Source organism: Mugil cephalus, chromosome 5, assembly GCF_022458985.1.
Source record: "Mugil cephalus isolate CIBA_MC_2020 chromosome 5, CIBA_Mcephalus_1.1, whole genome shotgun sequence".
In the NCBI taxonomy this organism is placed as follows: Eukaryota; Metazoa; Chordata; class Actinopteri; order Mugiliformes; family Mugilidae; genus Mugil; species Mugil cephalus.
In genome coordinates, this window is record NC_061774.1 from 19,108,352 (window position 1) to 19,135,293 (window position 26,942).

General features: G+C 44.8%; 2 protein-coding genes across 8 annotated transcripts in view; one reads left to right on the forward strand and one right to left on the reverse strand.

Annotated features, from left to right (window-relative positions):
• Window positions 1–489: 489 nt before the first annotated feature.
• LOC125008685 (ankyrin repeat and SOCS box protein 12-like) lies at window positions 490–4,688 on the forward strand. Of its 2 annotated transcripts, none has more exons than XM_047586042.1 (4): window positions 490–698; window positions 879–1,202; window positions 2,111–2,639; window positions 3,038–4,688. In XM_047586042.1, the coding sequence occupies exons 2-4, from the start codon at window positions 918–920 to the stop codon at window positions 3,181–3,183; spliced, it is 960 nt and encodes a 319-aa protein (XP_047441998.1). In that variant the 5' UTR covers window positions 490–698; window positions 879–917; the 3' UTR covers window positions 3,184–4,688. The 2 variants fall into 2 exon arrangements, with proteins under 2 accessions (XP_047441998.1, XP_047441997.1); XM_047586041.1 differs by having other exon boundaries at window positions 491–694.
• LOC125008684 (spermatogenesis-associated protein 13-like) overlaps window positions 4,063–26,942 on the reverse strand; it is a 40,152-nt gene continuing 17,272 nt past the window's right edge. For 4 of the 6 annotated variants that reach the window (XM_047586035.1, XM_047586034.1, XM_047586040.1 and 1 more), the window contains 10 exons: window positions 20,003–20,182; window positions 18,804–18,893; window positions 17,478–17,678; window positions 15,389–15,568; window positions 14,775–15,007; window positions 13,621–13,750; window positions 13,023–13,154; window positions 11,032–11,275; window positions 10,792–10,860; window positions 4,063–8,762 (listed from right to left, as the gene is read on the reverse strand). In XM_047586035.1, coding sequence (XP_047441991.1) covers window positions 8,587–8,762; window positions 10,792–10,860; window positions 11,032–11,275; window positions 13,023–13,154; window positions 13,621–13,750; window positions 14,775–15,007; window positions 15,389–15,568; window positions 17,478–17,678; window positions 18,804–18,893; window positions 20,003–20,182 — 1,635 coding nt within the window. In that variant the 3' untranslated portion in view covers window positions 4,063–8,586. Of the gene's footprint in view, window positions 8,763–10,768; window positions 10,861–11,031; window positions 11,276–13,022; window positions 13,155–13,620; window positions 13,751–14,774; window positions 15,008–15,388; window positions 15,569–17,477; window positions 17,679–18,803; window positions 18,894–20,002; window positions 20,183–26,942 lie in introns of all 6 variants that reach the window. The other 2 variants (XM_047586038.1, XM_047586037.1) reach the window with 2 other exon arrangements.

The window sequence follows — 26,942 nt, forward strand, 5'->3', positions numbered from 1 at the left end:
TTCTAAACGTGGGACAGCATGAGGACACGGGTGGGTCTGGCAGGGGAACAGCTGACTGGCTTCTCCTCTAAGGCTTTTGACAGTTACGCAGTCGACACTTACTAAAATGGCTGCCCTGGTGTGAATCAGGGGAAGCGGGGTGATAATAAAACACATGATACCGGTCCCCGTGGGGACAAACAAAGTGATTTGAATTGAACTGAAACATACTAATTGCACGTCTTGTGTTGGGTGTTATGTGCACGCTGGGGATTAAGGAGTGCAGCCATGGTGTAGAACATGTCACACACTGGACCTGCCTATTTATTTAATATTTATTCCCGATACAGGAACAGACACAGTCACACACTCACCAATCACCAAGTGAGTATCACAGTTCTATCGCCTTTCTAATTATAAACCAGTCTCCACTCTCCAAGAATGGAAGTTTAGCCAGACCCATCTGTGGCCTAAAATTAGTGCCCTCACAGCCCCCTCCAGACAGGAGCTCTGGCCCCTTTGGTAGTTAACACACACACATACACACACACACATATGTGCACATACTACACTTTTCACAACTCATAGCTGCTGTGGAGGCATCACACGCTCCTTGGAGGACAAGTCTTTTTTTTTTCCACGTGACTTATGATGGAGTTTTTAAAACTTCTCCACTAATTTCGTCGGAACCATCGGCAACAGCAGTCAGCGCGAGGTAGGTAGGTGTCTGGTTGCCGCAAGTCCTCGTTTGCTGCTGGGTGTGGACACAAACTGATTTGTGGTGGCAGCGCATGTTCATGACAAAAAAAGCTGGCTTGTTTCATGTTCCTGCTGATATAGAAAATCAGTCCCAGCCATGTACTCATCACATGTATCGCGGTGTTTCTCTGTCGTCGCAGATGAGAAGGCTTTGACTTGCTCTCGCCTGGAGTTACATTATGGTTCTGGGCCGAGCTGTCAACATGAGTTTGATGGACATTTCCAAGATCTTCTCCCTGCTGCAGCCCAAGGAGGAGGATGAGGACAATGGGCCGTGTCAGGCCCTGAATAACGCCGTGAGCAGCGACAATGTGACTCTCCTCTCAGAGCTTCTGTCTCAGGAGAATTACAGGAAGTCCATCAATGCTCGGAGCGGGTGGGGGGTCCCGGTAACGCCCTTGCGCACTGCCGCCGCTCTGGGACACCTGAGGTGCCTGGAATTATTGTTGGAGCACGGCGCAGAGGTGAGGCTCAGAGAGAATGCTGTCGTTATGGAGATGGGTTTTTGAGTGGGTGTGGAGGGACACTACAGCTGAGCCCCTCTCGTGGGTGTAAGAGACATAAGTGTCCTACTTAATTACCAAAATGACATACCGCACTCAGCTGTCCTGTGTTTTATTTGAAAGCCAAAAAAAAAAGCTATTTCTTTTATGTCTTTTGCATTCATTAAAAATGAGATCTTCACTTTGGGTATTAAATCTGCTTTGATTCACAATTTTATATGAACAATAGATCACATTTTGCAGTGTAAAATTAAAGTGGTGACTAGAAGCCCACAGAATACAACTATCCAACTCTATCACAGTTCAGCCATTTATCATCTTTTAGCTTTCTGGGTTTCCATTCCTTTTTCTATTCTGTGGTTGTTTCCATTTTGTAAAAAGCGTCCTCCGTGACGGAGGGGTTCTGTGCACGAGCAAAACAAATCGCTGACGGAGATTTTAAGAATGAAACAACCGTGCTGACTCCGCTGTGACTGACTGTGTCTGCAGCTTTTAGCAGTGGAACTCCCTTCACTGGTGACCAGGGGACAGCAGCTCGTAAAGTGCTTGTGTAGATACTGAGCTGAAGGTGACAGCTTGGACTAAAGACAGAAGAAAAAAGAAAGAAAAAGAATTTGGTATTATAATCAACCTAATGAAACCTCTAGCTTTGGTATAAAGGACTATACTATGATGCATTCACTGACATGTAGTAAAGTGCATCACCCTTCACAAAAATGAACTACATATCCAGGTACTGTTTTGAATGGGCATCAACAATGTGATTTGTGATTTCTAGCTGAAGTGCTATGTGGGTAGAGTACTGGTTTCTGTTGTTTGTCCAGGATGTGTTTCATACTGTTAATACCTGTTGCCGTGTTTGAATCCAGATTGACAGCTTGGACGTGAAGGCCCAGACGCCTCTGTTCACAGCTGTGAGTGGGAAACATCTGGACTGCGTGGTGGCCCTGCTGAGGGCCGGAGCCGATCCCAACGGCAGCCAGTACAACAACTGCTCCCCCGTGCTGACCGCCGCCCGGGACGGCGACGTGGACGTCCTCAGGGAGCTGCTGCGCTTCGGAGCCGAGGTGGACGTCAAACCCAAAGTCCCCGAGTGGGCCTCCAACGCCACAGCCTGCAGAGGGCCGCTCTACATCTCGGCCGTTTATGGACACCTGGACTGCTTTAAGCTGCTCCTTCTTCACGGCTCCAACCCCAACTACAACTGCACAGACGAGAAGATGCTGGCCCGGATCAAACAGCCAAAGACGGTACTGGAGGTGTGTCTCCACTACGGCTCCGGGGTGGAGTACATTCAGCTCCTCATAGACTTTGGGGCAAACGTGTACTTACCTATGCTCACCATTGACAAAAGTACGAAGCAGACTGAAGCTCTGGCTCTGCTCATCAAGGAGAGAGGTGAGATAGTAGATTCAATACACACTGCAATGTCCAAAGAAAAACAAAGCAGGAACAAAGGCAACTGGGTTCCTTGAAGACCTTTCACCACTCATCAAAGTGTCTTCTTCAGTTTGAAATGACTGGAGTTTAGGTTTTTATTTAGGGCTGGGGCTCACCTGAAACTCACATGACTAGAGTGTGCGATGCTAGTAACTAGGATTACAAACCTTAGTCGTGCGTTTCAGGTAGCTAAATGTCTTCAAGAAACCTGACAAGTCCGGTTTCCTTTGCTTCAGTTTTGTTTTTTTGGATACTCCTTGACACGGATGACTGTAAACCTTCACAGACATGGGCTACACACTGTAACGTAGAATTGCTCAAAAAGTAAACGCTGTCCATTTCTATTCCCGCACCAGGGTGTCCCAAAACTCTGATGTCACAGACCCGGCTGGCAATTCGAAGATACCTCCCGTTTGCCAACAAGGAGCCGGCAATTGACAGTTTGGACATCCCTCTCATCCTGAGGAACTTCTTGAAGCACGACACTTCTGAACTCCTGTGATGCTACAGTTTGCATTAGTTGATTTAGACAGTGCCTTTTTTTTATACACCCCTGTGCTGTTCACTCATATTTGGATTACTGATTTCCTAGCTTTTTAACACTTTTTTAACTACAATCAGGAAGGGACGGAGGACAGATTTACAGATGGGGCACAGTTTCTACAGATATTCTTTAGGGCTACAAAGCTTACATAATTTTAGTTTGCCTACAAAGAACATCCTGAAGGACTCCATGTTGGAAAATGTGTCGCTCCATTGAAGAGTGTTACACCACAGTTGACCACTAGAGACCACAGTAACACTGCCCATTGTGCTCGTCCGAGTTAGAGGCCTCTCGTCGGGCGTTTTCATCATCTGTGAATCTTTGCACCCCCTTTAGCTCTTTAGATTTTCACAGGTGATATTAGACAATCCTGTTTTACTTCACGGCTGTTACTTAGACATCCACACGCAGCTGAAGAAACACACACACAAACAGTCTGTCTGCGTCACACCAGGATGCCTTAGATCTTGTCGGAAAAACAGCCTTGCATCTTTGTACTTCAAAACATCAGGAAGCGGAGTGAACTGCCTACACTTCAGCGCGGCCAAGTGGGAGCTCAGATTTGCATCAGTCTCATTATTTATTGATTAGTTACTTGCAGGCTACCATTTGTGGTGGGGTTTTGGGTTCTTTCTTATTTCTAATTTGTGACTTGCGAGTGCCGTTCTGATGATGTTATTTATCCGATGCCTTTGAACGTTTCCTCTGTGATAAATCAAGGAGCAGTTAATGTGTCAGCTGTCAGGAATGGGCCCTGCAAACAGGACGTGACGTCACGTGGCAGGAAACTCGGCACAATGCTCTCACCCGCACACAGTTTGACGCCTCGACACGCACTTCTGTAGAGGTTTTATTTTCAACAAAAGTACAGCTATATCAGATATGGATTTATTTTTTACAGCGAAGTACAACATATTCCCAGTGCTTCTGATTACATCAAAACATATAATGTACATACAGTTGACATCTCCACTCTCCCATTCACAGTTTCTGGATTGAATAGGCATTATTTTTAAGGATTTTTTTTCCATTTCTACAACAAATAATCAAACTCAAAGGCCGGCGAGAAAGAAAAAGACAAAAGTTTGCATATGATGATAAAGGATGCAGATACTGTGAGTAAATTCTTCTGTGACAGGAAAAAAAAAAAAGAAAATCTAGACCTCAAACTAGATGGTAATATACAATGAGTAGTTTCCAAATGTTGGGATGTCAGTCTTCTGTTAACCTTGTTGTCATTGAACACCACATCAAGATATGGCTCGTTGAAGACCCTGGCTATTGTGAAGCAACACAGGACTGCAAAACCAACTGTGAGGAGTTCCTACGGAAGATGCTGCGACACTAAATGTGAGCGGCTCAAGTACACCCCGGACTAAAAGGAATTACATAAATGTGAGCGAACTCGGATGCCTTCAGGTGACAGCCTGCTAACTTGGCTGCCTTGGATATACGACCGTAAAGAAAAAAAAAAATAAAAAAGCACAGAAGGCTGTCCTCTCAGCTCTCAGCACAAGGTCGGGTTGATAATTATATAAGACGAATAAAAAATAAAATAAAACCAATATGTACATCATTGAAACAGTGAGGCCAAAAGTGGTGCTGTTTAACACTGCTGTCAATAAATACAAGCGAGGAACTAATTTGTAACGTCAAGTCATTGTACTTCAAAGAATCATTTCTTAAGTAGAAACAAGAGCATGATCTGAATTGCAATGAAACACTGTGTGTGAGTGTGTGTCTTCAGGATTATGGTTATTTTTAGCTCACCCCGAGAGGTTTCGAATTTATTCAGCTCTTCTGCTTGACTACAAATCTATACACAAACAGCCATGATCAGAGCTAACTCCTATTTGGTTCACTGTTGTCATAGAAAAATGATTTTACCCGTTTTGGCTCCGCAGATATTGGCATTCCAAAATAATAATAATAATAATAATATAAATAATATTAATAGTAACCAGCAGTCAGAAGCATGACAATGTAGGTTGTAGTCAAATAAAAGAAAGGCTTAAAATAACAGTTTACAGTACCCATTTTATCTGGGCAACGAGAACATCAGTGCCTTTTATTCCACTTTATCAACAGGTTCAGCGTGAGGGAAAGATGCCCCCCTCAACGTGACAATAAATAAAAAAAACAAAAAAACAGAAGCTACAACCTGTAACGTGCAGTGAGCAGGAGACAGGTGGACAGAGAAAAGAACTCCCTTTAGTGAGATGGCGTGGGTTTCACGAATGAGTGAGGAAAAGTAAATTCAGCTGGAAGTTAAATGAAACTAAACAATCTGTTAAGAGTTGCCTTAAGTCTCATGCAAAATATTGGATGCCACAAGCATGCATTTACCTGGTACTGAGGTCTACCGCACGCTAGAACTGGAACAACATTCGTCTCCAACGCAAAATACCGATATCCAAATATATGATCTGTTCTTTTTACAGTATTTACAGTGTGTAGCTGATAAAGGTAAAATAGATGATTCTTCTTTTGACGCATAACTCACTGTTAATAATATACTTTGAGTGTGAAACCTAACTTGACTAGTTAAAATCATTTCCTACGATATATTCAAATGAAATCTCTCAGCGTGTTAAATAACAACCAAGGAATTCTATGTAGTTCCTAAAACGTCTGACACTCGTCTTGTGCAATAAGGTTGCTGCTATGTGATAGAATATAATAAGGTGTTAAAAGTGTTTCAGTCAGACGGCACAGTATCTACTCATATGGAAAAGGCCTGACCTCTAAGTTTCTGTCCGAGTGGATCTCGTGCACAAGGGAACGAGGAATTCCCAGTGAGAGAAAGGAAGAGAGTGAGAGATGCACTGAAGGGAAAATACATGACTAATTCAAATCTGCCTGTGAAACTGAATAGATAATCACTAGTGGAATGCTGGAAGGCACTGTTAGATAGCATCTCTCTTCTCCGCAGCAGAACGGGCCAGCAAGTGCGCATGATTACGTGTCAGTGTGTGTGTGTGTGTGTGTGTGTGTGCGCGCGCGTGTGTTCGTCTGTTTGCCTGCATGCTTGCGTCTGTTTGTTGGTACTGGTGGTCGTGTCGAGGAGGGAGGCGGGAGGGAGTGGAAGGGGGAGGGGAGGGGAGAGGGGGGAGGGGGCTGGGCGTAGCACGGGACCTGAGGTTATCATGGCCTGGGAACCATATCTTTTTGCTGTGCCAGACGAGGGAATTATCTTCCAAAACAATCTCACTGGGAGCCATCTCTACAGACACCAGCAGCCGACTCACCCATTTCTCAACTTTCTTTACTGAAACAAAACATAAATTACACAACATACAAAGCAATTCTAAGGTCTTTTTTTTTTTCCAATAGGTTATAAGGCCTATAAGAAGGCAAACAAATGACATAGAACAATATATAACTCTTTCAGATCACGTTGTAGTGAATAGTGAAGATATATAATGATATATCACATTGCACAAGTTGTCATACTGTATATGTACTGTCCATCAGGTGATATAATTCAACACAAATTCTGCATCTGAGGTCGAAATATGAGCACGAACCGTGGACAGATGTTTCACTTACATTCCGAGTGTAGAAAAAAGAATACACCTTCATGACGCGCGGGGATTTCTCCTCCGTTCCTCAGATCTTCTCTGTTCCTAACGCCTCTACAGCAGGCTCTCGCACACAGCAGCTTCAGGGGACTTTTGTTGATTAAACAAATCAATCTGATCAGGCCACAGTCCTTTGTAAATCACTTAACGGTGCCAGAGCTAAGTGCCAGAACATGGATCAGATCTGGAAAAAACAACGTGACGGGGGGGGCAGAGAGCCAAGATTTGAAGCTGCAGTCTGTGGAGATGCATGAATCTGTCAGAGGACACCTGCATGCTACGGATTAAATTCACCTTTCCGCCTCCCTACGGTACTGGCTAGCACTGCTGCAGTGTTTGCAGCCCTGACTCAGAACTCCCGATTTTCCGTCCACTGCACCCGCCGTTAACCGCTTTTTGAGCCACCCTCCCGTGCTGGATGGGGTTCTCACTCACACTGCAGCATCACACGCTTGTATCGCTCGTATTCAAATGAGAGAGAAAACAAGAATTCAGAATGTGCGCTGTGCTTTTTTTTTTTTCTTTTTCTTTTTTTCTTTTACAGTGAGAGCAAACCGAAATAATTCACCGGAGAAGTCTTTGACAGCTGACGCGAAAAAAAGAGATGTTTTTATACCTTGGCCTACGCATCACTTTTGCCTCTCGTTTCTGGAGGTAGGCTGTGCTCTTTTCCAAACGCACCCAGCGAGCTGCCAGCACAGTGCTACAGGGGTGGTCTCTGGGGAGAGTGGGGTAGGGGGCTGTGAGAAACGAGGCAGGCGCACCGTGGCCTGCCTATCTCCCGCTCCCAGCTGTTTCATCTGAGCGGCGAGCTCTCCGTCGAGTGCGGCGCACAGACACGCGGCGTGATCGGATATGAATACCCTGTCAGAAGTGGTCGGTGGGAGGATGTAAATATTCTATTGATGTTCCGACTATTGATTTGTTCCCTGACCCGTCGCATCATGGCCAATGGCGAGTTTCCAAAAAGAATGAAACGCTTCCTGTGAGAGCCACTGACTCACAGAGGCAGGTGGATGGAGGGAGATAGAGAGGACAAGAGGGATGCAGAGAAGGAGGAGGAAATTCAGCGAGGAGAGGGGGGGGGTATTATATGCACACAGCTAGAGAGAGAGAGAGAGAGAGAGAGAGAGAGAGAGAGAGAGAGAGAGAGAGAGGAGGAGATCCGGACGCAGACGTCAGTGGAGCAGAGATGGCCTGATCGGTCTGTGATCAATGGTTGGATGAACTCAGACGTGACGAAGCTCGGCAGGTCTTTCGCGCACCCCGGGCAAGCGGCCGAGGTCGTCGGTGATCAATCGCACATTCGGAAGAATGCAACAGACAATCTCACATAGCAGCAAAGCAAGATCTCAGCTTTAGGACACAATCACACCACCACCTTAGGAATGACCTGTCTTGTTTTCTTTCTTCCAGATGATGGATTTAAAAACGAAATCATTGAACAATCTCGGCAACTCCAGGACATTCAGATGGCATGGATGTGCGGAATCCGAGGGGAAAAAGTTCGTGACAGTTGACTCAGCAGGAGAAGCATGATAACTAAGAACGTTACTAACATATATGAATTGTAAAGTTGTATTTTTCTCAATATTTTTTTTTTTTTTTTTTTCTTAAATCCAAGTCTTCAGTCCTCTTGCTGCTTCCAACGGCGCTCTATATTAACATTGGTCCTTAACTTCAATGTCTCTTGTGTATGTGTGTTTTTCTTCATCATGATAATCCAGTGTTTAGTGCTTCTAAGAAAAATAGCTGGTCCTTCGGAAGAGTCTGTGTATCTCTATTTCTTAAATGGAGCTAATCTACTAAAATTCTGCCAGAAAGGAGCCTGGCCTCTTTTGGATTGACTGAATTCAAAAACCTCCCCTTGTGCCATGTCCTCCGTAACCTCATACTGCCCCGCACTGAGTGGGTCCTGGGGGGGCGGGTATGAAGGGGGTGTGCACCTGTTTACACCTAGGAAGGCAGGTGCAAAAAGAGCAGGGGAAAGGGGGGGGGGAGGGTGAGGAGGCAGTGCAGGGCACAAAGCAAAAGAGGAAAAAGAAGGGAGGTGGATAGCAAAAAGGAAACATCATCAGTAATGTATCCGAAACAGGCACAACAACACAACACCAAGTCATGCTTCCACAGAAAACAGGCACACAGACGCACAAAATGAGCCTTTTGGTGTTAACATTCCTGCATATTAAACCTGAGATATGATACAGTATGATCATATGATGACGGCTGAATTGAGAGTTGAGTGGAATTCAGCTCTTGCAATGACACAAGGGAGACTTAAGATGCTATTCAAGCAAGGTCTGTAGCGGGCAAACAAGAGAACCAACAGATTACACGATGATGAGGCCAGGCATTTGGACGAGGGGACACTGTTATTCCATGTTTGTTAACAGCACGTTTGTTTGAATAGCACCTCTGACACTTGAGAACACAAGAGTGGCGGAATAAGAGCCAACAGAAAGCTGTTAATATGCATTTAACTACACTCTACAATGTCATTTAGCTACAGTCTACAAGCATCACAACTATGCTAGTGTAAGTAATAGATAGATACGATCGATATTTGGAGATGAAAGATTCAAAAGTTGCCATGGCATCTTGGAAAAATGAAAAGATGAGAAACAATGTCTTTTTCTTTTCTTTTTTTTTTTTTTTTACAGGCATTTTGCCCACCACTATTTTAGCAGTTAGAAGGGTTCAATCTATTTGTGTCAGTGAAACCTGTTTATCTTGGATAGTCAAGATAATGCTTGTAAACAGATTGGACAGTGACCGCATGCTCCAATGCCAACGTTAAACACAACACCTCCCAATGCTGCTTAGCAGTTGCCATGGCATCTTATTGTGCTAGCTCTAAGGAGAACTCTAATGCATATACCTTTATCATTTTCAAACCATGTCCATACAACATGGCCCTCTTTTTCAAGATGAAATCTATAAATGAATCTGAAATTCAAGAGAGTACTTCACCTTGTGCCAGCCATGTACACATACAGCACTTAGAAACACACAACATTTACTTCTGACAGACATCTACAGGGATCCTAACGTCAGAGAGAACATTCCAGCAGTGGTCATTAGTTAATTAATACCTTAATGGATGGTCATGCTTATTGTGCAACTGGCAAGAACATCATTAATGGTAAATGTACAAACATCTAGCCTAGCACTAAAATGGCTAAACCTTAAAGGATGATACCAGCAGTTTGGACATGCGGGTCCTCAGTCGTTGATGCTTTGTCAGGAACTATCGTCTTGAAGAACTCGTTTGACATGTTCTCCTGTTACTGAGATAGTCGGCAGCTGTTGATAAGGATCGATTTGTCACTGTCATGGTTTTTAAACACGAGCTAACATCAAAGTGCCATGTATTTTAGTCTTAATGTTGTACATGTTTGATGCAGTGTTAAGAAACGACAACTTAAATATGCCCACCTGTGTGTTGGTTTTGTTTTGGTAATATGCTTTTAATTTGAAATGGAGGCGGTAACAACTGCACTAACTCAGTAAAAGAAAAAAAAAATATCAAACAGTCGTCTGTGGCATTAAACCGTTTCATGACAAGCATAACCCAGGACCCGCATACGAACACCGCTATCATCCTTTAAACTCAATACTCCATGCAAACAGCCCTCTGTCTTTTCATTGATGCTTAACAGCTGCTTAATAACTCATATCAAGTCATCCTCGTGTATGGGCTGACAGACATTTAACTCGAAGGGAAAAATATTTGGAAAGTACTATAGCGAGAAAACATGAATCCTCTTGGCTTTTCTAGCTTACTTAGTACAAGGCTAGTCTGGGTCCATTCATAAATACGGTATGTGTTAAAAAAAATAAAAAATAAAAAAGGTGCGAAAGTTAAAAAAACAAAACCAAAAAAGAGAGAGCAGGTTAAGGGGAGAGTAAACAGCGATGAGAAGACAGAGCACACCAGCGAGAAAAAAAAAAAGGGAAATCACCTGATATCTTCTTGTTGCCTCACCTTTCTGTTTGGTCACCTTTCTCACTGTCATGGCTGCCTGTCGCTTCTGGTACTCAGAGATCTCAAAACCTAAACAGCAAAGGTACACAGCATTATATGCTGGACAGATGTTCCACACAAGGACAGCAGATCAGAGCTGGTGTTAACACATTCGGTGACGTATCTGAAGCTTCACAGTGTCGTCTGTGATCGAAACTAAAGCTTTCCGAACAGGGAGGCGCAGAGAAGTGCATGACTAACCGATTTTCTCATCCTCCTGCACCATCTTCCTCTCCTCATGGAAGGCCCTGAGCCAGCGGATCTTCTCCTCCGGCTTCTTGGCCAGGAAGATGTGGATCTCCTCACTGTCTTTGTTGCACAGTTTAAATGCATTCTTCACGCTGACGTTGAAATCATCGTCGCGCCCGTCAATGGCGTCCCGCACCTCGTAGCGATCCATGTCGATGCGGCCCTTATAGTACAGGATGTCCCGACGTATCAAATCCTGGTGAGGGGGAGAGAAGGACGCCTGTTAGTGTGTGTGTATGTGTGTGTGTGTGTGTATGTGTGTGTGTGTGCGTTAGCTGCACCTTAGAGGTGTCAAAAAGCATCCGTCCCTTAGTTTCCTGAGAATCTGTCTTATGCAACCCTTTCCATCTGCTGCCTGATCATGAAAACACACACATTACAGAACGCCATATTTCTCATTAAATCTGCTGCTCGTTCAACGTCACAACAAAGATGGAAAATACTGTTTCAAACGCTGGCATTTACACTTACTAGTTTGCTAACTACATCGGTACTAAATAATGCATACCCACACAACGCCACTGCGATATGCAATTGTTGTAAAAAAGCTCACAGTGCTCGGTTTTGTTTACCACAAATGGTGCCAGCCATGTGTTTTTTTTTTTCTTTCTTTCTTGGCAGTGGCGTGGCCGCAATTGGACGATCGTTTCTATTACTGATTAATGTGCACGTTATCCTCTCAGTTCACAAATGAATACGTTTAAAAGCAAAACTTTTCATTTGCTGTGTCCGATCAACTGTTCAATACCTAAAGATGTTCCACTTTAGATTAAGATCATAACTAAACAAGCAAACCAGGAATCATTCCCATTTGAGGAGCCAGCTGGAATTTTAATTAAGGAAGGGTCATCAATGTGCATATTTTCTGATCAGTTAATTGATATATTGACCGTTTGCGGCTGTATTCACTGTATTGTATAACAGTTGGATACAAGATGCACAAGAACGCAATATGTGCTCATATCATCAACCGCAATTAACCTTGACCAGCTTATGAAACAATCCCCACTGTGACGTCTTTGTTAGGAAGAAATAAACCCCCGGTCGCACCATAAGGTCAACGAGGTTAACAGCAACAAAGCATCAGGTGTCTTCTAATATGCATGTAGAGATGTACATCTTTGTGCTGATAAGGAAGAGATGAGAGGAAAAGATGGAAGGCTACACGCAGCGTGCTCCTAACATCCCCTCAGGCCTGTTGAAATACATTACACATGTTGTACAGAGGATGTTGGATAAGTAATAGTAAAACAAAGACTGGAATTTATAATTCAGCGTGTCTTAGAGCTGCCTTTAGCCAGTGGACCAGAACAGCATGCACACATGGTGTGTGTGTTTACTGGAGTTCATTTCTGGTGCCAGAGATGTTCAGCTGTGATAGGGGGGGGGAGAAAGAGGGCAGATGGAAGCACAGAAAAACACAAAGGCATGTATATTTCTTTATTTTCTGTGTGCGTTTGTGGGGGTTGTAATAAAACGATTGTACCTCTGTGCGTAAGTGTGCGCGCGATGAATCAGTAATTCGACCTCTCGCGCGTATTTGTGTCTAAATGTCTGTCTGCATTTGTGTTTTTCTGTCCGTGTATGCATAGGCCCCAGCCAAGCGTGAAGATTCGTCTGACAGGAGAGCACAGCCCCGGTGCATCCGAGCTCCAAATACCGTGGCTCCATTTTGTGAAAGGCGCTGAGGATTTGAACGCATCTTCACCGAGGGCTGGTGTGTCTCTCACAGCATTATGTAATCCGTGCGCAGTTCTTGACTACGGTTGTAAGGAGTCGCATTGTCTTCGAGCGCGTCTGTCACAGCCCATGTGACGCGGCGACTTTTTTAAAAAACCGCGAGCCGGGGGTGCGCTTCGGCGCATCGGCTCCTTTTCACCCAATCAAGACTTCAAATAAAAGCGAGAACTGGAACAAAAATGAGAGCGAGAGTGGGAGCGTACCTTCTTACAGAGGACCAGCTGGTGATCAAAGAGGAAGAAGACTCGCTGCTGGCTGCGTCCATACGGCTGATAGATCCATGACAACTCCCCAGTGTAGATGAGCTCCGAGCTCCTGTCCAAGATATCGTCCCCCTGGACAAAAAAAACACAGAAAAACTGTTAAGAAATAAATAAATGACGGTTTACTCACATGGGGTAGCACCCCCACCCTTTTCCACAGCCTGTGGAAACACTTATATAATGTCTTCTGTGGCTCTGAAGGATCAGACGAGTTTTTATTTTTTCATATAAAGAATTTCTGTTTATTAAACAGTGGAAGTAAAACGTCCTATAAAGATAAATTATGGGAAATCCAATATTGGCTGCAGTTGAGATAACATAAGACAACGGCAGGACAAGAGAAAGGGCAAAAATAGAATAAAGAGTAACTATATTATTTGTGTCCTTTAGTATTGTATGATTATTCTTGCTGCATATGTTGACAGCCAATCATATAATGTAGTGTCATGTTTGGGTGTAAAAGCCGAGATCCTGTTCAGTTTGAATTAGATGACTAACATGTGCTAACATAAATGGATTTTTTTTTTACTGTACGTACCTCCCAGTCCAGAACCGACGCTTGCCACTGGGCGATTTTGTCAATGTTCTCCAGCCTCCTCTTCCTCTCGTTGATCTGCTGAGTGACGTTCCGCATTACTGCCAGGGCCGCCGCCACGTATCGATAGTCGCTACAGACACAGTGCACACGTAATTACTCCGGGGTGTTAAAGGGGCTAAAGTTACAGCTCTTGGAGGCTGGCCACTTAAACACATGTAATGTTGAGGTAGAGAATGATAAAAAAAAAGTAGCCTATTAAAGGGCAGGGGTTATAAACTCAAGTAACAGCAGTAAGTGTGTTGGAACGGAGTCAAAATAAAACACCGCTATTTAATTCTAATCAGCCACTTTCTCTGTTCGCCGTTAACTCTGACTGTGTCTACGCTAACTGAGCTGGATTTATCCCTCTGGCTTAGATGTGCTGCGGATCCAATCCTCACTTTGGAAGATAATGCGTGTGTGTGACAGTGTTGTGTGTGTGTGTGACAGAGAGAGGCCTATATCTGGCAGATCCTCCACAGCTCCTAACAGTCAAACACTGTGATCTGGCAGGCCTCGCTGGCAGAGCTGGCACCTGTCCCTCTCTGGCTGAGAACGCGTGGTTTGCGAATGACCTGGAGCTGGCTAAGACGCACGGAATCACTCGCACCGTGTTTCTGCGGGTTTGCACACATGAGCTCGCACATCTGGATGTTCCCGTACGTGCATGGGAGCTCATCTGCGAACGATTTGAGTGCGTGCTCCGCTTCTCCGCAAAAGGTGCAAGCGAAAGCCCCGATTGCCATTTCACCTAACATCTATTTATATACACGTTTCTGGGTAATGATCATATGGGCTTGTATTAACATGAAAATGATATGACTTGCTTATGAATGGCAGTATTGTAGAATATATTTCCAATGCAAATGAGGTTCCCGAATGTGAATGTTTTCCTCTGAAACCTTCGCAGAAAGCGGGTGAAACAGTGCAACACAGCAGTTTTCAGTTCATGCATGGATAATTACCGCTTCAGTGGAATATACCCAACAGCTGCAACAGCTGCAATGCAACACAATGCATCTGGAACACAACGATGCATCAGTAACGGCTCATTTTCTTTTAGGGAGAGAGCAAGTGAAGCACGATCAATAGATAGAATCCGTGGCGCGCAGTACCTGTGCTCCTGTGCAGTGTATTTGAGGAGTTCGGCCAACTGGAGCGGATATTTGCAGATTTTCTGAACGGGGGTGAGCAAGAAGCCGTCTATGGCGATGTCGATCATTTGCTGGAGGAGGCGGCAGGCCTCGAAGAAGTGCTGGTATCTGCCGTCCCTCATCAGTTTGCTCAGTTCCATGCAGGCATCCAAATGGTTGTTACAGTATTCTGAATAGATCCAGAAACCATCTTGCTGTTGTGTAAAGAAGCAGAGAGGTACACGATCAGAGAGGATAATATAAGATAATAACAATAGCGCGGACAATAAAATATGCTGGGAAGCCGATAAAAGAGGCTAAAAAGGTTTCTAAACTTCTAAACTGTTTACTCAAGCAAATGATGTAATTGTTACCTAATCTTGAGATAAATTACTTGCTGATGACTTAATTATCTCCTCAACATAAATGTTATCTCAAGATAACAAGATAATTACATTCAAATCTTGAGATAATAGGCCCAAACTAAATTAACAGCAATTATATCCGTTGTTGGCTGGACACCGCAATATAAGTCTATTTGTTATCATTTTTTTATTTTATAATCGCTTTTATTACCACAGCAGAAAAATACTCACATGTTCTAAAAAGCACGGCCCAATTTCAGAGAGGTGCGGCTCCTCTGTGTTGTACTGTTTCTCCAGATCCCTGACAAAACCCATCTGGAAGCGGTAGATGTCCTCGATGTTCCCAAAAATGACCTTCAGCTGGTCGTCATTAAACATGTCCACGCGCTTCCTGCACTGACGCAAGTAGCCCTGCAAAAAATGTGGGTTACAACTACCGTGAGGCTCGCGAATATGATGCAGCTTATGTGCAGCAGATCATGTGTAACGTTTCCTGCAGAGAGAACCAGGCCCTGAGCTGTGGCACTGCTGCACTGGACACTGGTTCATTTAATGCCCTCAATCTTTGGCCTTTTGTAAAAGGATCTGCTGTAAGTTACCCACAATTCTCCCTGCTGTTGTGTTGGAATATTTAACTTTTTTAAAGGGATAAAGCTGTGATTTTAAATTTCTCTATTTGAGAAACATGGGAATGGATCCAAACAAACAAATGCCCTGTATTTATTGTATAGCAACTTAGGAGGCATCCACCTTAGCAACCAGCCATTACAGCCGTGAAATCTTCTATGACAAATAGCCCTTATGACATCAGCCGAGCAGTCGTTTTGATTGTGCTTGTCCAAAGTTAACGAACAATCTACTGTAACCACCCACCACGTCTTTGTTTGACAATGCTCGTGGCAGAGTATAAATCTCCCCTCTGACCGGCTCGTCATCTTTCTCTAAGCTCAGATATCCATCAGCCTTACTCCACCGCTTGCCTGTGCATGTTTAGCTCATGCAAACCTGCAAAAATGCAGGATGCGCCCGTTACCGAGTGTGGATTGTGGAGGGGAAGAGGTGAAATTTCTGCTTTATTGAAACTATTTTTAAACATTGCGCTTCAGCTGTAAAAAAAACAAAACACAAACAAAACTAAACCAAAAAAAACAAGGATATACAGAGGATTAAGGACAGATGATTAGATAAGCAAAAAATTTCACTCGGAACCACCCCAAAGTCAAAGTGCTGGAAATCTACACTCACTTCCTGGTCTGCACTCAAATGTTACAGTCTTGAACTAAATCTCATCTTGATACGAATATATTCATCTTCATTTAACAGCACCACAAACTACATCCTCTAAAAATGATCTTACAGCTGAATTACCAACTTTCCGGTGCTCTGATGCTTTCACTGGTGCACCAAATGTTTTGGCATGCGAGCGTATGTTGTGCTGTAATCTGATATGGCTGCTGTGCCCACATGAAATGGGCCGGTGGGGACAAACTGGATTTTAGTTGGATTCTGGCTGACTTTTTTGTGAATGCGTATGAGCGCTGGACGTAACCGTTTCCTACAGTCGATCAACGTCAGTTTCATGCATTAAAAGCTTGTTTGAGCATAGTATCACTGGTGAAACAGATGGATCAGTAACTTTTTCAAACAGCTGAAGTGCGTCATTAATAACTTAGTCATGATCATAAACACAAGTTAAAGAACAACATTAATATACGACATCTATGCATCTACCACAAGACCATAGAAACCAAGCCTACACATACTAAGATGCAGACAGAATCCGTGAAAAACAACATTTAAAGAAAGGCTAATTCATATTAATTCATATTCATATTAGGGAATTAGTTATTTAAACATGTGATATATATCTGACTTAGGTACATTTAAATGACACTTAATCATAGGCTCAGACTTAAGATTCAAATATAGGTTTGGCATGATATTTCAGCTTTTCTGAAAGGCTTGCGATGCTTAAAATGTAACAAATGACAGAAGATCTATTTATTTTTATTAGGTGTGAATCTTAGCTTGTCACTTGGGCATGATTCATAATGACAAATTTAATCGGGACTGCCAGGACTCCTGTGTACAGCTGACATATTGTGATTTCCCATTTAACAAAAAGACCATTATTTTTGGACTGTTTTGCAATCGAGAGAAGAAAAAAAAATATGCCTGGAATGAAAGTGTGAATGTGGGAGTGTTACGAATTCATACTAAATGCTCGGGTGGCGTCGGAAAAAAACGGCGGCTTGATTCAGCCTCTCGCCACGATACCTCCAGCAAGGGACAGCTGTGTATATGCGCTCGCGTTTAGTACCTCGCAGATGTCCTTGAGGTGTTTGATGTAGTGCCTCTCCGTGCTCATGATCTCATTGATGACGTTGGCCCTCATCTGGTCTCGGTTTTGGAGAGGTGAGCCCAGGCACAGGCAGTCATTGGTCGGATCCAGGTGCCCGTTCTGCACCTCGCTGGTCCCCTCGGCCGGCTCGGCTCCACCGTCCTCCTGGTTCACCCACAGCTGAGGACAGATCCATGCATGCACACACCCACACAAAGAGCCACAAGCGCCTGAGTGAGACATGTACGTCGCTACGTGTTTAAATCTGATGGAAAAAAAAGATATTAGTAAAAACATTCATCATAATAATTGTTATTATAATCACTTTTCCTTCAAACTGGCACCAGTCTGTCTTCAGTATGAGCATGAATACACACACAGCAACACAAACACACATCTTACACACACACATAGAGCTTCATTAAGAGGGTCTCTGGCAGTTTGGACAGTGAGTAAGACTCGTGGTCCAGCATGTCAGAAAGGTGAGGGATATACTGCCAACGACTCCAGGGTATATATATATATATATATAAAAAAAATACTCTTCCTGAGACTGAGGATATTGTCAGGATATTCAGCGCCAAACTTTGGCCCTGTGTGTAACTCAAATAACCCCCCCCCCCCTACACATAAGCATGCACATTCACTCTCACACCACCTCGTGATTTCCTCACGCAAGCACGAACTCCCCAACATACGCTCACGCACACAGGTCCACACACACACACACACACACAAACACAGCCTATTCCACTCTCGCTCACAGAAAGGGCCAAGTGAGCGTGGTTTCAGATGCCCAGCAGCCAACACCTGATGACACACAGTTTGCCAAGAGAACATCAAAGAACCGACGGGTAGAATGCCAAACACAAGATGGGAAATGTAGCGCCACAGACAAGCAGAGTGACGGGTGGTAGAGCACTGACTGCAGACTAGCACTAGTAGCGCAGCATTAAGACTGAGAAATAGTCAGAGTCAATAGTAAACAGAGTACTGGAGAATATTATCCATATTAGAAATAGAAATAACGGTGTATATTAACAAGAACGAATATGATAAAAAACCATCTACGTGAACTAAATGTAGAATTTTAGTATAGGCGGTCAGGAAGACATGTCACATTATCTTTACTTTTGACTCATCAGTTCTGCCTTTCTATCGACCCCGTTGAGGAATGATGTGACAACATCATGGGTACGTTAATGTCTGGTAATGTCGAGGGTACGCTGCGTGGACAGACTAGAGCGGGCGGGCGGGCGGGTGGGCGGATAGGCTGGATGGGTAGATGAAGTTGGGAGAACGCACCTTTGACGTGGTGTTTTGGAACCGTGGAGTTGCTATGGGGTTGATATAGAAAACCTGTTTTGTTTGGGGCTGAGGAGGGTGGGGTTCCACCTTGGAGAGAGAGAATGACAGAACAGAAAGATACTTTTTGGTTGACAGTCAGTCGGCCTGTCTGCCCTGCCCTCTCGGGAGTGAATATGGAAGGGTGGACAGGTGGGAATGGCCATGAGGAGTGTCTTGGAGTGGTTGGGGGTGGGGGGGGGGGGTTAGGGTTGCTCTGCTGTGGGAGGTCTCCACCTGTAGCAAGGACGCTAATTCTTTCTTTATTACGATGAAGGTCTCCCCCAGGCACGTTCAAAGAAATATGTAATTGCTCTGCTTTGAATAACTCCCTGTGTCTGTCAGGATGCGATTCTTAAAATGCTGTTTGCACCTCCTCACTCGTTACATTATTTAATTCAGGGTGGATACGACATTGCTCCCAGTTCAGGTTCAGTGAAAGTCCACTTTCGTAGTATGGTGCAATGCAAATATGCCGTCACATCACACTTTGTTAAGTCTCGGAAGGACTCGCTCCCAAACTGTTTAAAATGTAAAAAAAAAAAATCATGCTCCCAGATATTCAACATGTAAGCTCAGAGAAACTGGCCACTGTCAGCGGAGGACTTTGAAAATCACATTCTCTGAGCATCCGTCGCTATGCAGTGAAAGTCCAACATCTAAGAGGAGTACAATTGGAATAAATTAGAAGTATAAGAAAGTGTGCAATAACATGCAGTAGTTGCATCAGACTTGTGTGTTTATACAGTTTGGGATTACAAGACATGAGTGGTGTTACATAATCACCGTGTAACGTGACGATGTTGTAAATTTCGAATCGCGGGGTAGGAGTTGAAGGTGATACCGAACTGTAAAGGGGGCTCGTCAGCATCTTTGGTCGTCCCTGAACACCCGCTAAAGGCTCTTAGCTTGCTGTTCTCTGATCTCTTGCGTGTTATGTATTATTTAAATAAAGTATTATTTAATAGTGCGTCGTCGGAGCAAGGATATCATTGTGTGTGTGTGTTTTGGGCATGTGACACAATGATTATGCAGGTGTCCTTTCTAATATGTGTATTTATGAGCTTGTGCGCATATGTTCCCGCGCCTCCGTTTCTATAAGTGCGTGGGCGTCTGTTGTGTCTATGGTCGCGGGCCAGCCATGGTTGCAGCTAACTCACCCGTACAAAGCTGGCAGGGAACCATCCTTCCTCCTCGTCAATCTGGCCCCACCACCAGTCCTTGTTGGAGGCGTCCAGCACCTTGATGACGTCCCCGGCCTTAAACGCCAACTCCCGGTCCGCCATCGTCACATGGTCCCATACCGCCTCAGCGTTGACGATTGAACCTCCACTTATCAACTGAAGAAATCGGAGGGAGAGACAACGTGCAATCTTATGTTTTATTCATATTTTTTTACGTGAAGCTACTGAGACAGGAACGAAAGGCACACGTTCGTCAATAGCTACAGAGCGGCGTGATCTTAAACAGTAAATAAACCAAATTTAAACTGATTGTAATACAGTAACACGCTTCGTTTTGGCCTCAGCTTGTGTGAGTCCTTTTTGTGAAACCCACTCAGATTACTAATGGATGCAAATACACACCCTCAAAGCCAGGGCCCACTGGCAGCTTAGGGACTGCATTGCAAATAGAACAACACAATAGCCAACACAGACCATGGTACAACACAACAAAATACAACAACACAAAAAAGGCAGAGCCATTAGTGGAGAAACAACACGGTGTTCAGAAGCACAGCACCAGTCTCCACACAGGGACGGTAATTGGCCCATTATGACATTAGAATAATTACATGTGTTAATGTAATATAAATGCTGAGGAGCAAACAAATGTGAAGGGATAATCTCCCTTCCTTCATGCTGTCACCAGGGCTTGTTATTTCATCTGCAGCACCGTCTTCCACAAAACATGGACAGATGACTCATCAAATCTTTTCTATTGATTTAGAAAACATGAATAAATAACATGGACATTATGGGCGCCCCCCCCGAAAATAAACGTCTAAATTGCATCACTGTGCGCTTGTACATGAGCAGAGTGCGCAGCGACTGTGTAGTAAAGGCGTGGAAGACGGTCAGGTGATCAGTATTCTTCGGGGGGTTTGGAAAGGCTAAAAGTTGCTCTAATTAAAGGATAAGAAACAGCGGACAATGTTCTTGAGACGGACCCGAGTCCGACATCATCAATCTACCGCCTCGCCATCCATCACGCTCGCGGTTTAGCCGCTGTCTCGAGAAGTGCACGCCGATGCATGCGTGCACACGTGCAGCCCGCACTTTGTATGCATTAAACCTGCGTGTGCGTCCGTGGCACAGTCCCAACTGTTTGTTTCAATTGTTCTCTCCACAGAAGTGTTCATCAGCATTCTCGAGTCCAGAGCTAACCGTGCATCCAGTCCCCGGGGCTGTGGACGGAGCAGCCAGCGCTAACCAAGCCTGACAGGAGATGCTTAGGCTCTAGGTGAGGAGTTATCAAAGGCCCTGGAGACAGCGGTGTCACATGGGTGGATGCAAAATTAGTTTGTATTTTATTAGAGAGTTTGCTTTATCAAACGCAGCCTCCATCGTCTTTTAAATTGAGCTAATTGTTTTCTGTCTTTAATCGCGCAACATCATTTTGCCTGAGAAACTCGACCTGATCATTCTGCAGTGTATTTGTATAAATGTCCACGAGAAACAACAGATTGTGTGTGTGTTTGTTTGAGGAGATCCCATGAGGACCTGAGCTCTCAGACTCAGCAAGTACGTTGGCCCCTCGACCTGTAGACAAGCCAACTTCCCTGACGGCTCACTGAGACAAGCTACAGGGGGTGTAAGCCAATCAGGGCAGAGGAGTGTACACAGGGAGGGACATCCATGCCTGGAAGGGAAAGAACGGCCGTCGTCATGGTGACAGATGAGGATGCTTCACTGGTATTGACAAGATGATGGGATGAGGCAAGGACACTTCAGGATGCACCACAATATTTCCAAATCTAGGTGTGTGTGTGTGTGTGTGAGAGAGTGTGTGTGTGAGCAGTCCCCCAGAAAGACTGAATAACAATTACTCTTATAGATTATTAAAATCACAAATCTATTGCCTGAAAGTGACAGTTTCCACGTCAGTGTAAAATGCAGAGCTGCAAACCGGAGGCCTTTGCATACAGGTTTCATATCAGAGGCGTCATTGAGCTGATCTATTCAGAAAGGAATCACTTTGAACTTGGAGCTGGGGGTAACAATAGCTGTAGCCTATATCTCAAAGCTCTCCACTACGGGAAGAGAGGAGGATTACCGCAAAAACATGTGTCACGCTGCCATGGAAACAGGCCCGATGAATAGTGCTCAAAAACATTAAAAAATCATTGTTGATTCGGGAAAAGGAATTTGATTTAAACCAGCTATCACACAAACGTATATGCACGCAGGAATAGCCAGAGGAAGTTCTACTCGACCGCCGCCATCTGATGCCTTGAGCTCTGCCTGAAACAGCTCCACAGAACGGCCCATAGAGCAGATGAGCCTTGGCACTAAGGTCAGCCTTACATCTTGCCCCCCCCCCCCCGCCCATCCTCCCCTCCAGCACCACTCCATTTTCATCCCCATTCACTACGAGCACAATCTCTCCAGCCCCCATCAATCTGTTGTAATACAGGCAACAGACAGAGGGAGCGAGGGACGGAGAGATAGAGATCCATTCACAGCCAATGTTCCTCCCTTCTCAGTCCTCTCCTTCCGCTCATCCCTCCATCTCCCTAATGAGATCAGCACTGCCCTCTCCGATATATTGCATCCCCTTTCCCTCTACATGTCTGAATAAATTAAAAGCATTACATAATCAATCTTCCCCATTCCTGCCTTAGCACAGCCCCATACCTAGCTTGATCAAATGGAACACAGTAAACACACAGACACAAACACTTGCTCGTCACACTCATCATTGCCAGGGTGTCTACCGGCTGTAACGACCTGTGTTATCGTTATGGTCACACTGCAGCTCTAACATTTGAGATCAGAGGAACAAACAGCCGTCTGTAATCCGCAAAACCTGTATTTGGGTCAATGCAAATGAATGCAGAGGAATCCATCCCTATAGAAATCTGTCCCTTGAAATGTATGACAGTGCTTTCTGTTTCTTATTCAGGAACAGACGCGGAGCCCGGCAAGGAAACACAGGGAAATATGTAAGAATAGAAAGCCGATTCACTTGCTTATATCATCTTTGCAGCGCAACACATCAGCATTCACTGCACTGGCAGATCCACTGCATTCCAACATCCTCCTCTGTCTCCAGCCATAGCAGAGCTGCACCAAAGCTCCTATAGCATCCCCAAGCAAAGACACACACGCACACCTTTAGCCAGCCTTACCATGTTTGTGGCATGTAACTGTTCAGAGAGTGTATGCATGGAGAAGTCCGGTTCATACAATCATGATAAGCGAATCCCTTTTTTGGAAGCAGTCGAGGTGTTGATCCTCCGTGAGAGCTGAGCCCCGAGATGCCAAGTAACAAGGTGCTGTATTCCAGAAAGAGGCTTCGCTTTTCCGACGCACCGAGCGAGTCTCACGGTCCGTCCTCCCTGTGTCTGCCAACCCTGTTATGTAATACACTTATACCCTGAGTCTGGGAACCAATCAAAGATGCTCTGCCTAAAACCGGTGAGAAATACACACACACACATCTTCACACGCCACCGACGTCTCGCTCGCGCACCCCCATCTGCACATTGACACTTCTGACTGCACAGCATTTAACAGAACTCTATTAGAAGGCACCTGCCCTGGAGGAATTACAAATGTGTGAACACTCGGGATGTGTGCAGGACTCAGATTCAAACAGAAGCAGCCGACGATACCAAGTCAAGACTACTTCTCACGCACTACTTACTCTTACTGTACATTCTCACATGCTGACATGCGGTCACACATCTGCAAGTAGCGCCGTGTCGTCACCGTGAGCCACGAGCACCGCAATGTGCGTTGCGATCTTGTGACATTATGGACATGCTGCATGTTTACAGTCCTCTGGGGGTCTCCGTAAGGGAGCACGTTCATGCGGCGAAGCAGCGATGAAAACACAAGCCCACATGCCACGGCATGTGATGGAGGTATCTGCTCATGACACAAGTCTGCATAACGTTCCTCTCTACACCTACAGTGCAGCATTTGCCACTTCACTGCACACACAGAAAACACATAGCACTTAGCAGAGAGTGTGACAGAGCACAGTATTTTTAAAAAAAAAAAAAAAAAAAAAAAAGAAAGAAAGAAAAAACCTGGCCAGCCTAACATTCCTATTAATAGGACTGTCATGGACGGCTCCTGGATAGGCTTTTAGCATATCTATTTCTGACATTCATTCAACATTCATGACACCTGCCTTCAATCCTTTATTAGGCCTTTGCCACTGACTTTAAAAGAAAAAGGACAAATGCACTTTTTTTGTCTCCTCAACCTGACAAGCTTTTTCACTTGGAGGACATTTCATCTCAGAGAAAAACACAGATATAATGATACATTTTTCATTTGTCACTACTGAGTGACCAGGTGCAACGATACGTGGGCTACGAAAGCAGGTGCCACGCTGAAACGGTGCCAACGGGAGAAATGTGAATAATCGGGGCTATGAAATGGGAGCTGAGTTTAGCTGATTCTAAAATGGGGGAAACCTGGAGTGACGGAGGCCCTCCTTTATTAGGCCTAGCCCTGCCTGCTGTTGGTTACTGTGCAGCTGAGATTACAATGATCCTCCTGAGTCTGTGATCAGCAGCACAAACCTCTCACTTGCACTGCTAGATATGCTGCAAATACCACATTAACTTCTGTGGAGAGATCCCTGCACGGCTATTAGCTGCCATATTGTGGATGAGGCTACAGTGTGGATCACAATAGAAAAACAAGTCCTGACGCAGCAGTAGGCTGTGGTTAAAAGCACACCAGCAGATTCATTAAAATCTAATTATTAGAGAATAAAATTCACCAATGCGCATAATCCACACAAATACAACATGGAGGAGAGGGGGAGATCGACGTGGGGATGTGTTTATATGCGGGGAATATGAAATTTCCAGTCACCACAGAAACGGTAAGAGCATCACAGATCGGTATCCGCACAACTACGACCACCACCAGACAACAGGAGCTATCACAAACGGTGAGAGGACACAAGACATAACGAGGGATTGGGGAGGGGGGGAAACAGAAATACATTATGTTGTACCAACGTCATTCATTTCAACGCGTAGCCGTGATGGAGCGCCGGGTGTCCCCGCTCTCGACCAACGCGCACTGCCTTTCTCTCCTCTCCTGTTTGAAAGTGCGGTGCGCTGCGAACCGGGCCCCAAGCGCAGATCCATTAACGAGTACCGAGGATGAACATCAACAGCACGTTCACAAGCACCAGAACCGCGATCACCGTAAACACCGCGCAAGTCTGGACATCCAAGGCCATGGCGCAGCGCTGCGGGCCGATGCTGAGATGTGCTCTCAGTTACGGGCGGTATTCACCTCCACGTCTAGACACGTAGCCTCAAATTTGACCAAGAAATCCACCATTACAGTTAGGCAAGAAATGTGGGAAGGAAAAAAAAAAAAAAAAAAGATGCCCCTGCGTTTCCTCACACTACGCGTTGTAATTCATAAAGGCACGGGAAGAGATGCATCATCCTCACCATCATCATCGTCATCAGTCTGCACCGCGATTTCTCCCCGCTAGTCAACACCTGTCGGTGTTTCGCCTCTTCCCTTAAACCGACCGACTCTCAGGCCAATAGCTCCTCAAAGCAAACAAGAGAGAGGCTGTGCGCAGGCTGTGCGCAGGCTGTTCGCAGCTGCCGAGCTGCTTTCCGGTGAGTGGGGACCAGGGAGATGGGCTGTGAGCCTGAGAGGCGGTCCTGTGTTAATAGTGATCAGCGCTCTGCTGCTAGACCACCGGCATCAGCCATCACCTACAGTCAGGGGAGGGAGGGGCACAGCCAGCCCCTCGGTGACTACACCGACCACTGAGGCCAGAATCATAACCTCATTCATCTCCCACCCCATCTAAAAATATCGCGGTGGTGCTGTGGTGATTTATCATTTATCATTAACTGCGGGCTATGAAGGAGAATGCGTGTCATAATAATGGATGCTTGTTCGTCAAAGTGATCACTATCTTATTCTGTCTCTTTCACCGGTGTAATGACAGCCAATTTATAGCAAGACTTAATCAGTAATATTCAACAACATTTACCCTGTTGCTCCAGAAAAAAAAAAACACCAATGCAAGCGACGTTAACGTAAAGCTGCCATCTCCGTTTATGATCATTAAAACCTTTCTCTGTGTCATCAGTGATGCTTCACACGAATATTTATTCTAGTCCTCATTGAGCAGATACATTCCAGGCTACTGTATTCTGCAGTTCAAGAAAAAAAAAATGGCATCACATCACAACAGCACCGTCTAAAAATAAAAAACTATAATTAGGTAATATCCACTTTTAATGGTTTCATTCACAAACATTACTTAATGTACAGATGTAAATCAGTGTCCTCCTCGTGTTTCTACTGTCTAAGCGAGTCTTGAGGTTGCTTCTATAATTCAGAGTGTGGTCCAGAAAAAACTCACGCTACACAAGTGGAGTCCTCACTGGACTCCTCAGTGGCCAACAGATCAGACGGTGGTTGTAGTGGGAAACTTTTAGCAGAGAGGTGTAATTGTGTGAGTGCAGCAGCAGGATATAATGTGAAATACCACAGAGAGCACATCAAACCCACTGTATGGGATGAAATGAACGGGGCAAAACCTTTCTTACATAGAGGATGTCTGTCCGTCTGTGCCAGGATACATTATGTGCTCACAACACTGAAGGAACAAGGCAGGAACCACCTCCAAATGTGTTCTGAATCAGATGCAGAGGCACACTAAATTCGTTTGGGTGTGTTCGCGAGCGTTCTTAAAGCTGCCCACTTGTCATCAGATTAATTGGGATACGTGTTGATACTAGATTTGAACAATACCAGGATGACTAAAGGTACAAAAATCCCCGCTCAGATGTAAAACCAGTACAGCTACAGGTTTAAGCCAGCCATCAAAACTAGTCTGGTTTATGGGACAGGAAAAGAAGCTCTGAGATTTACC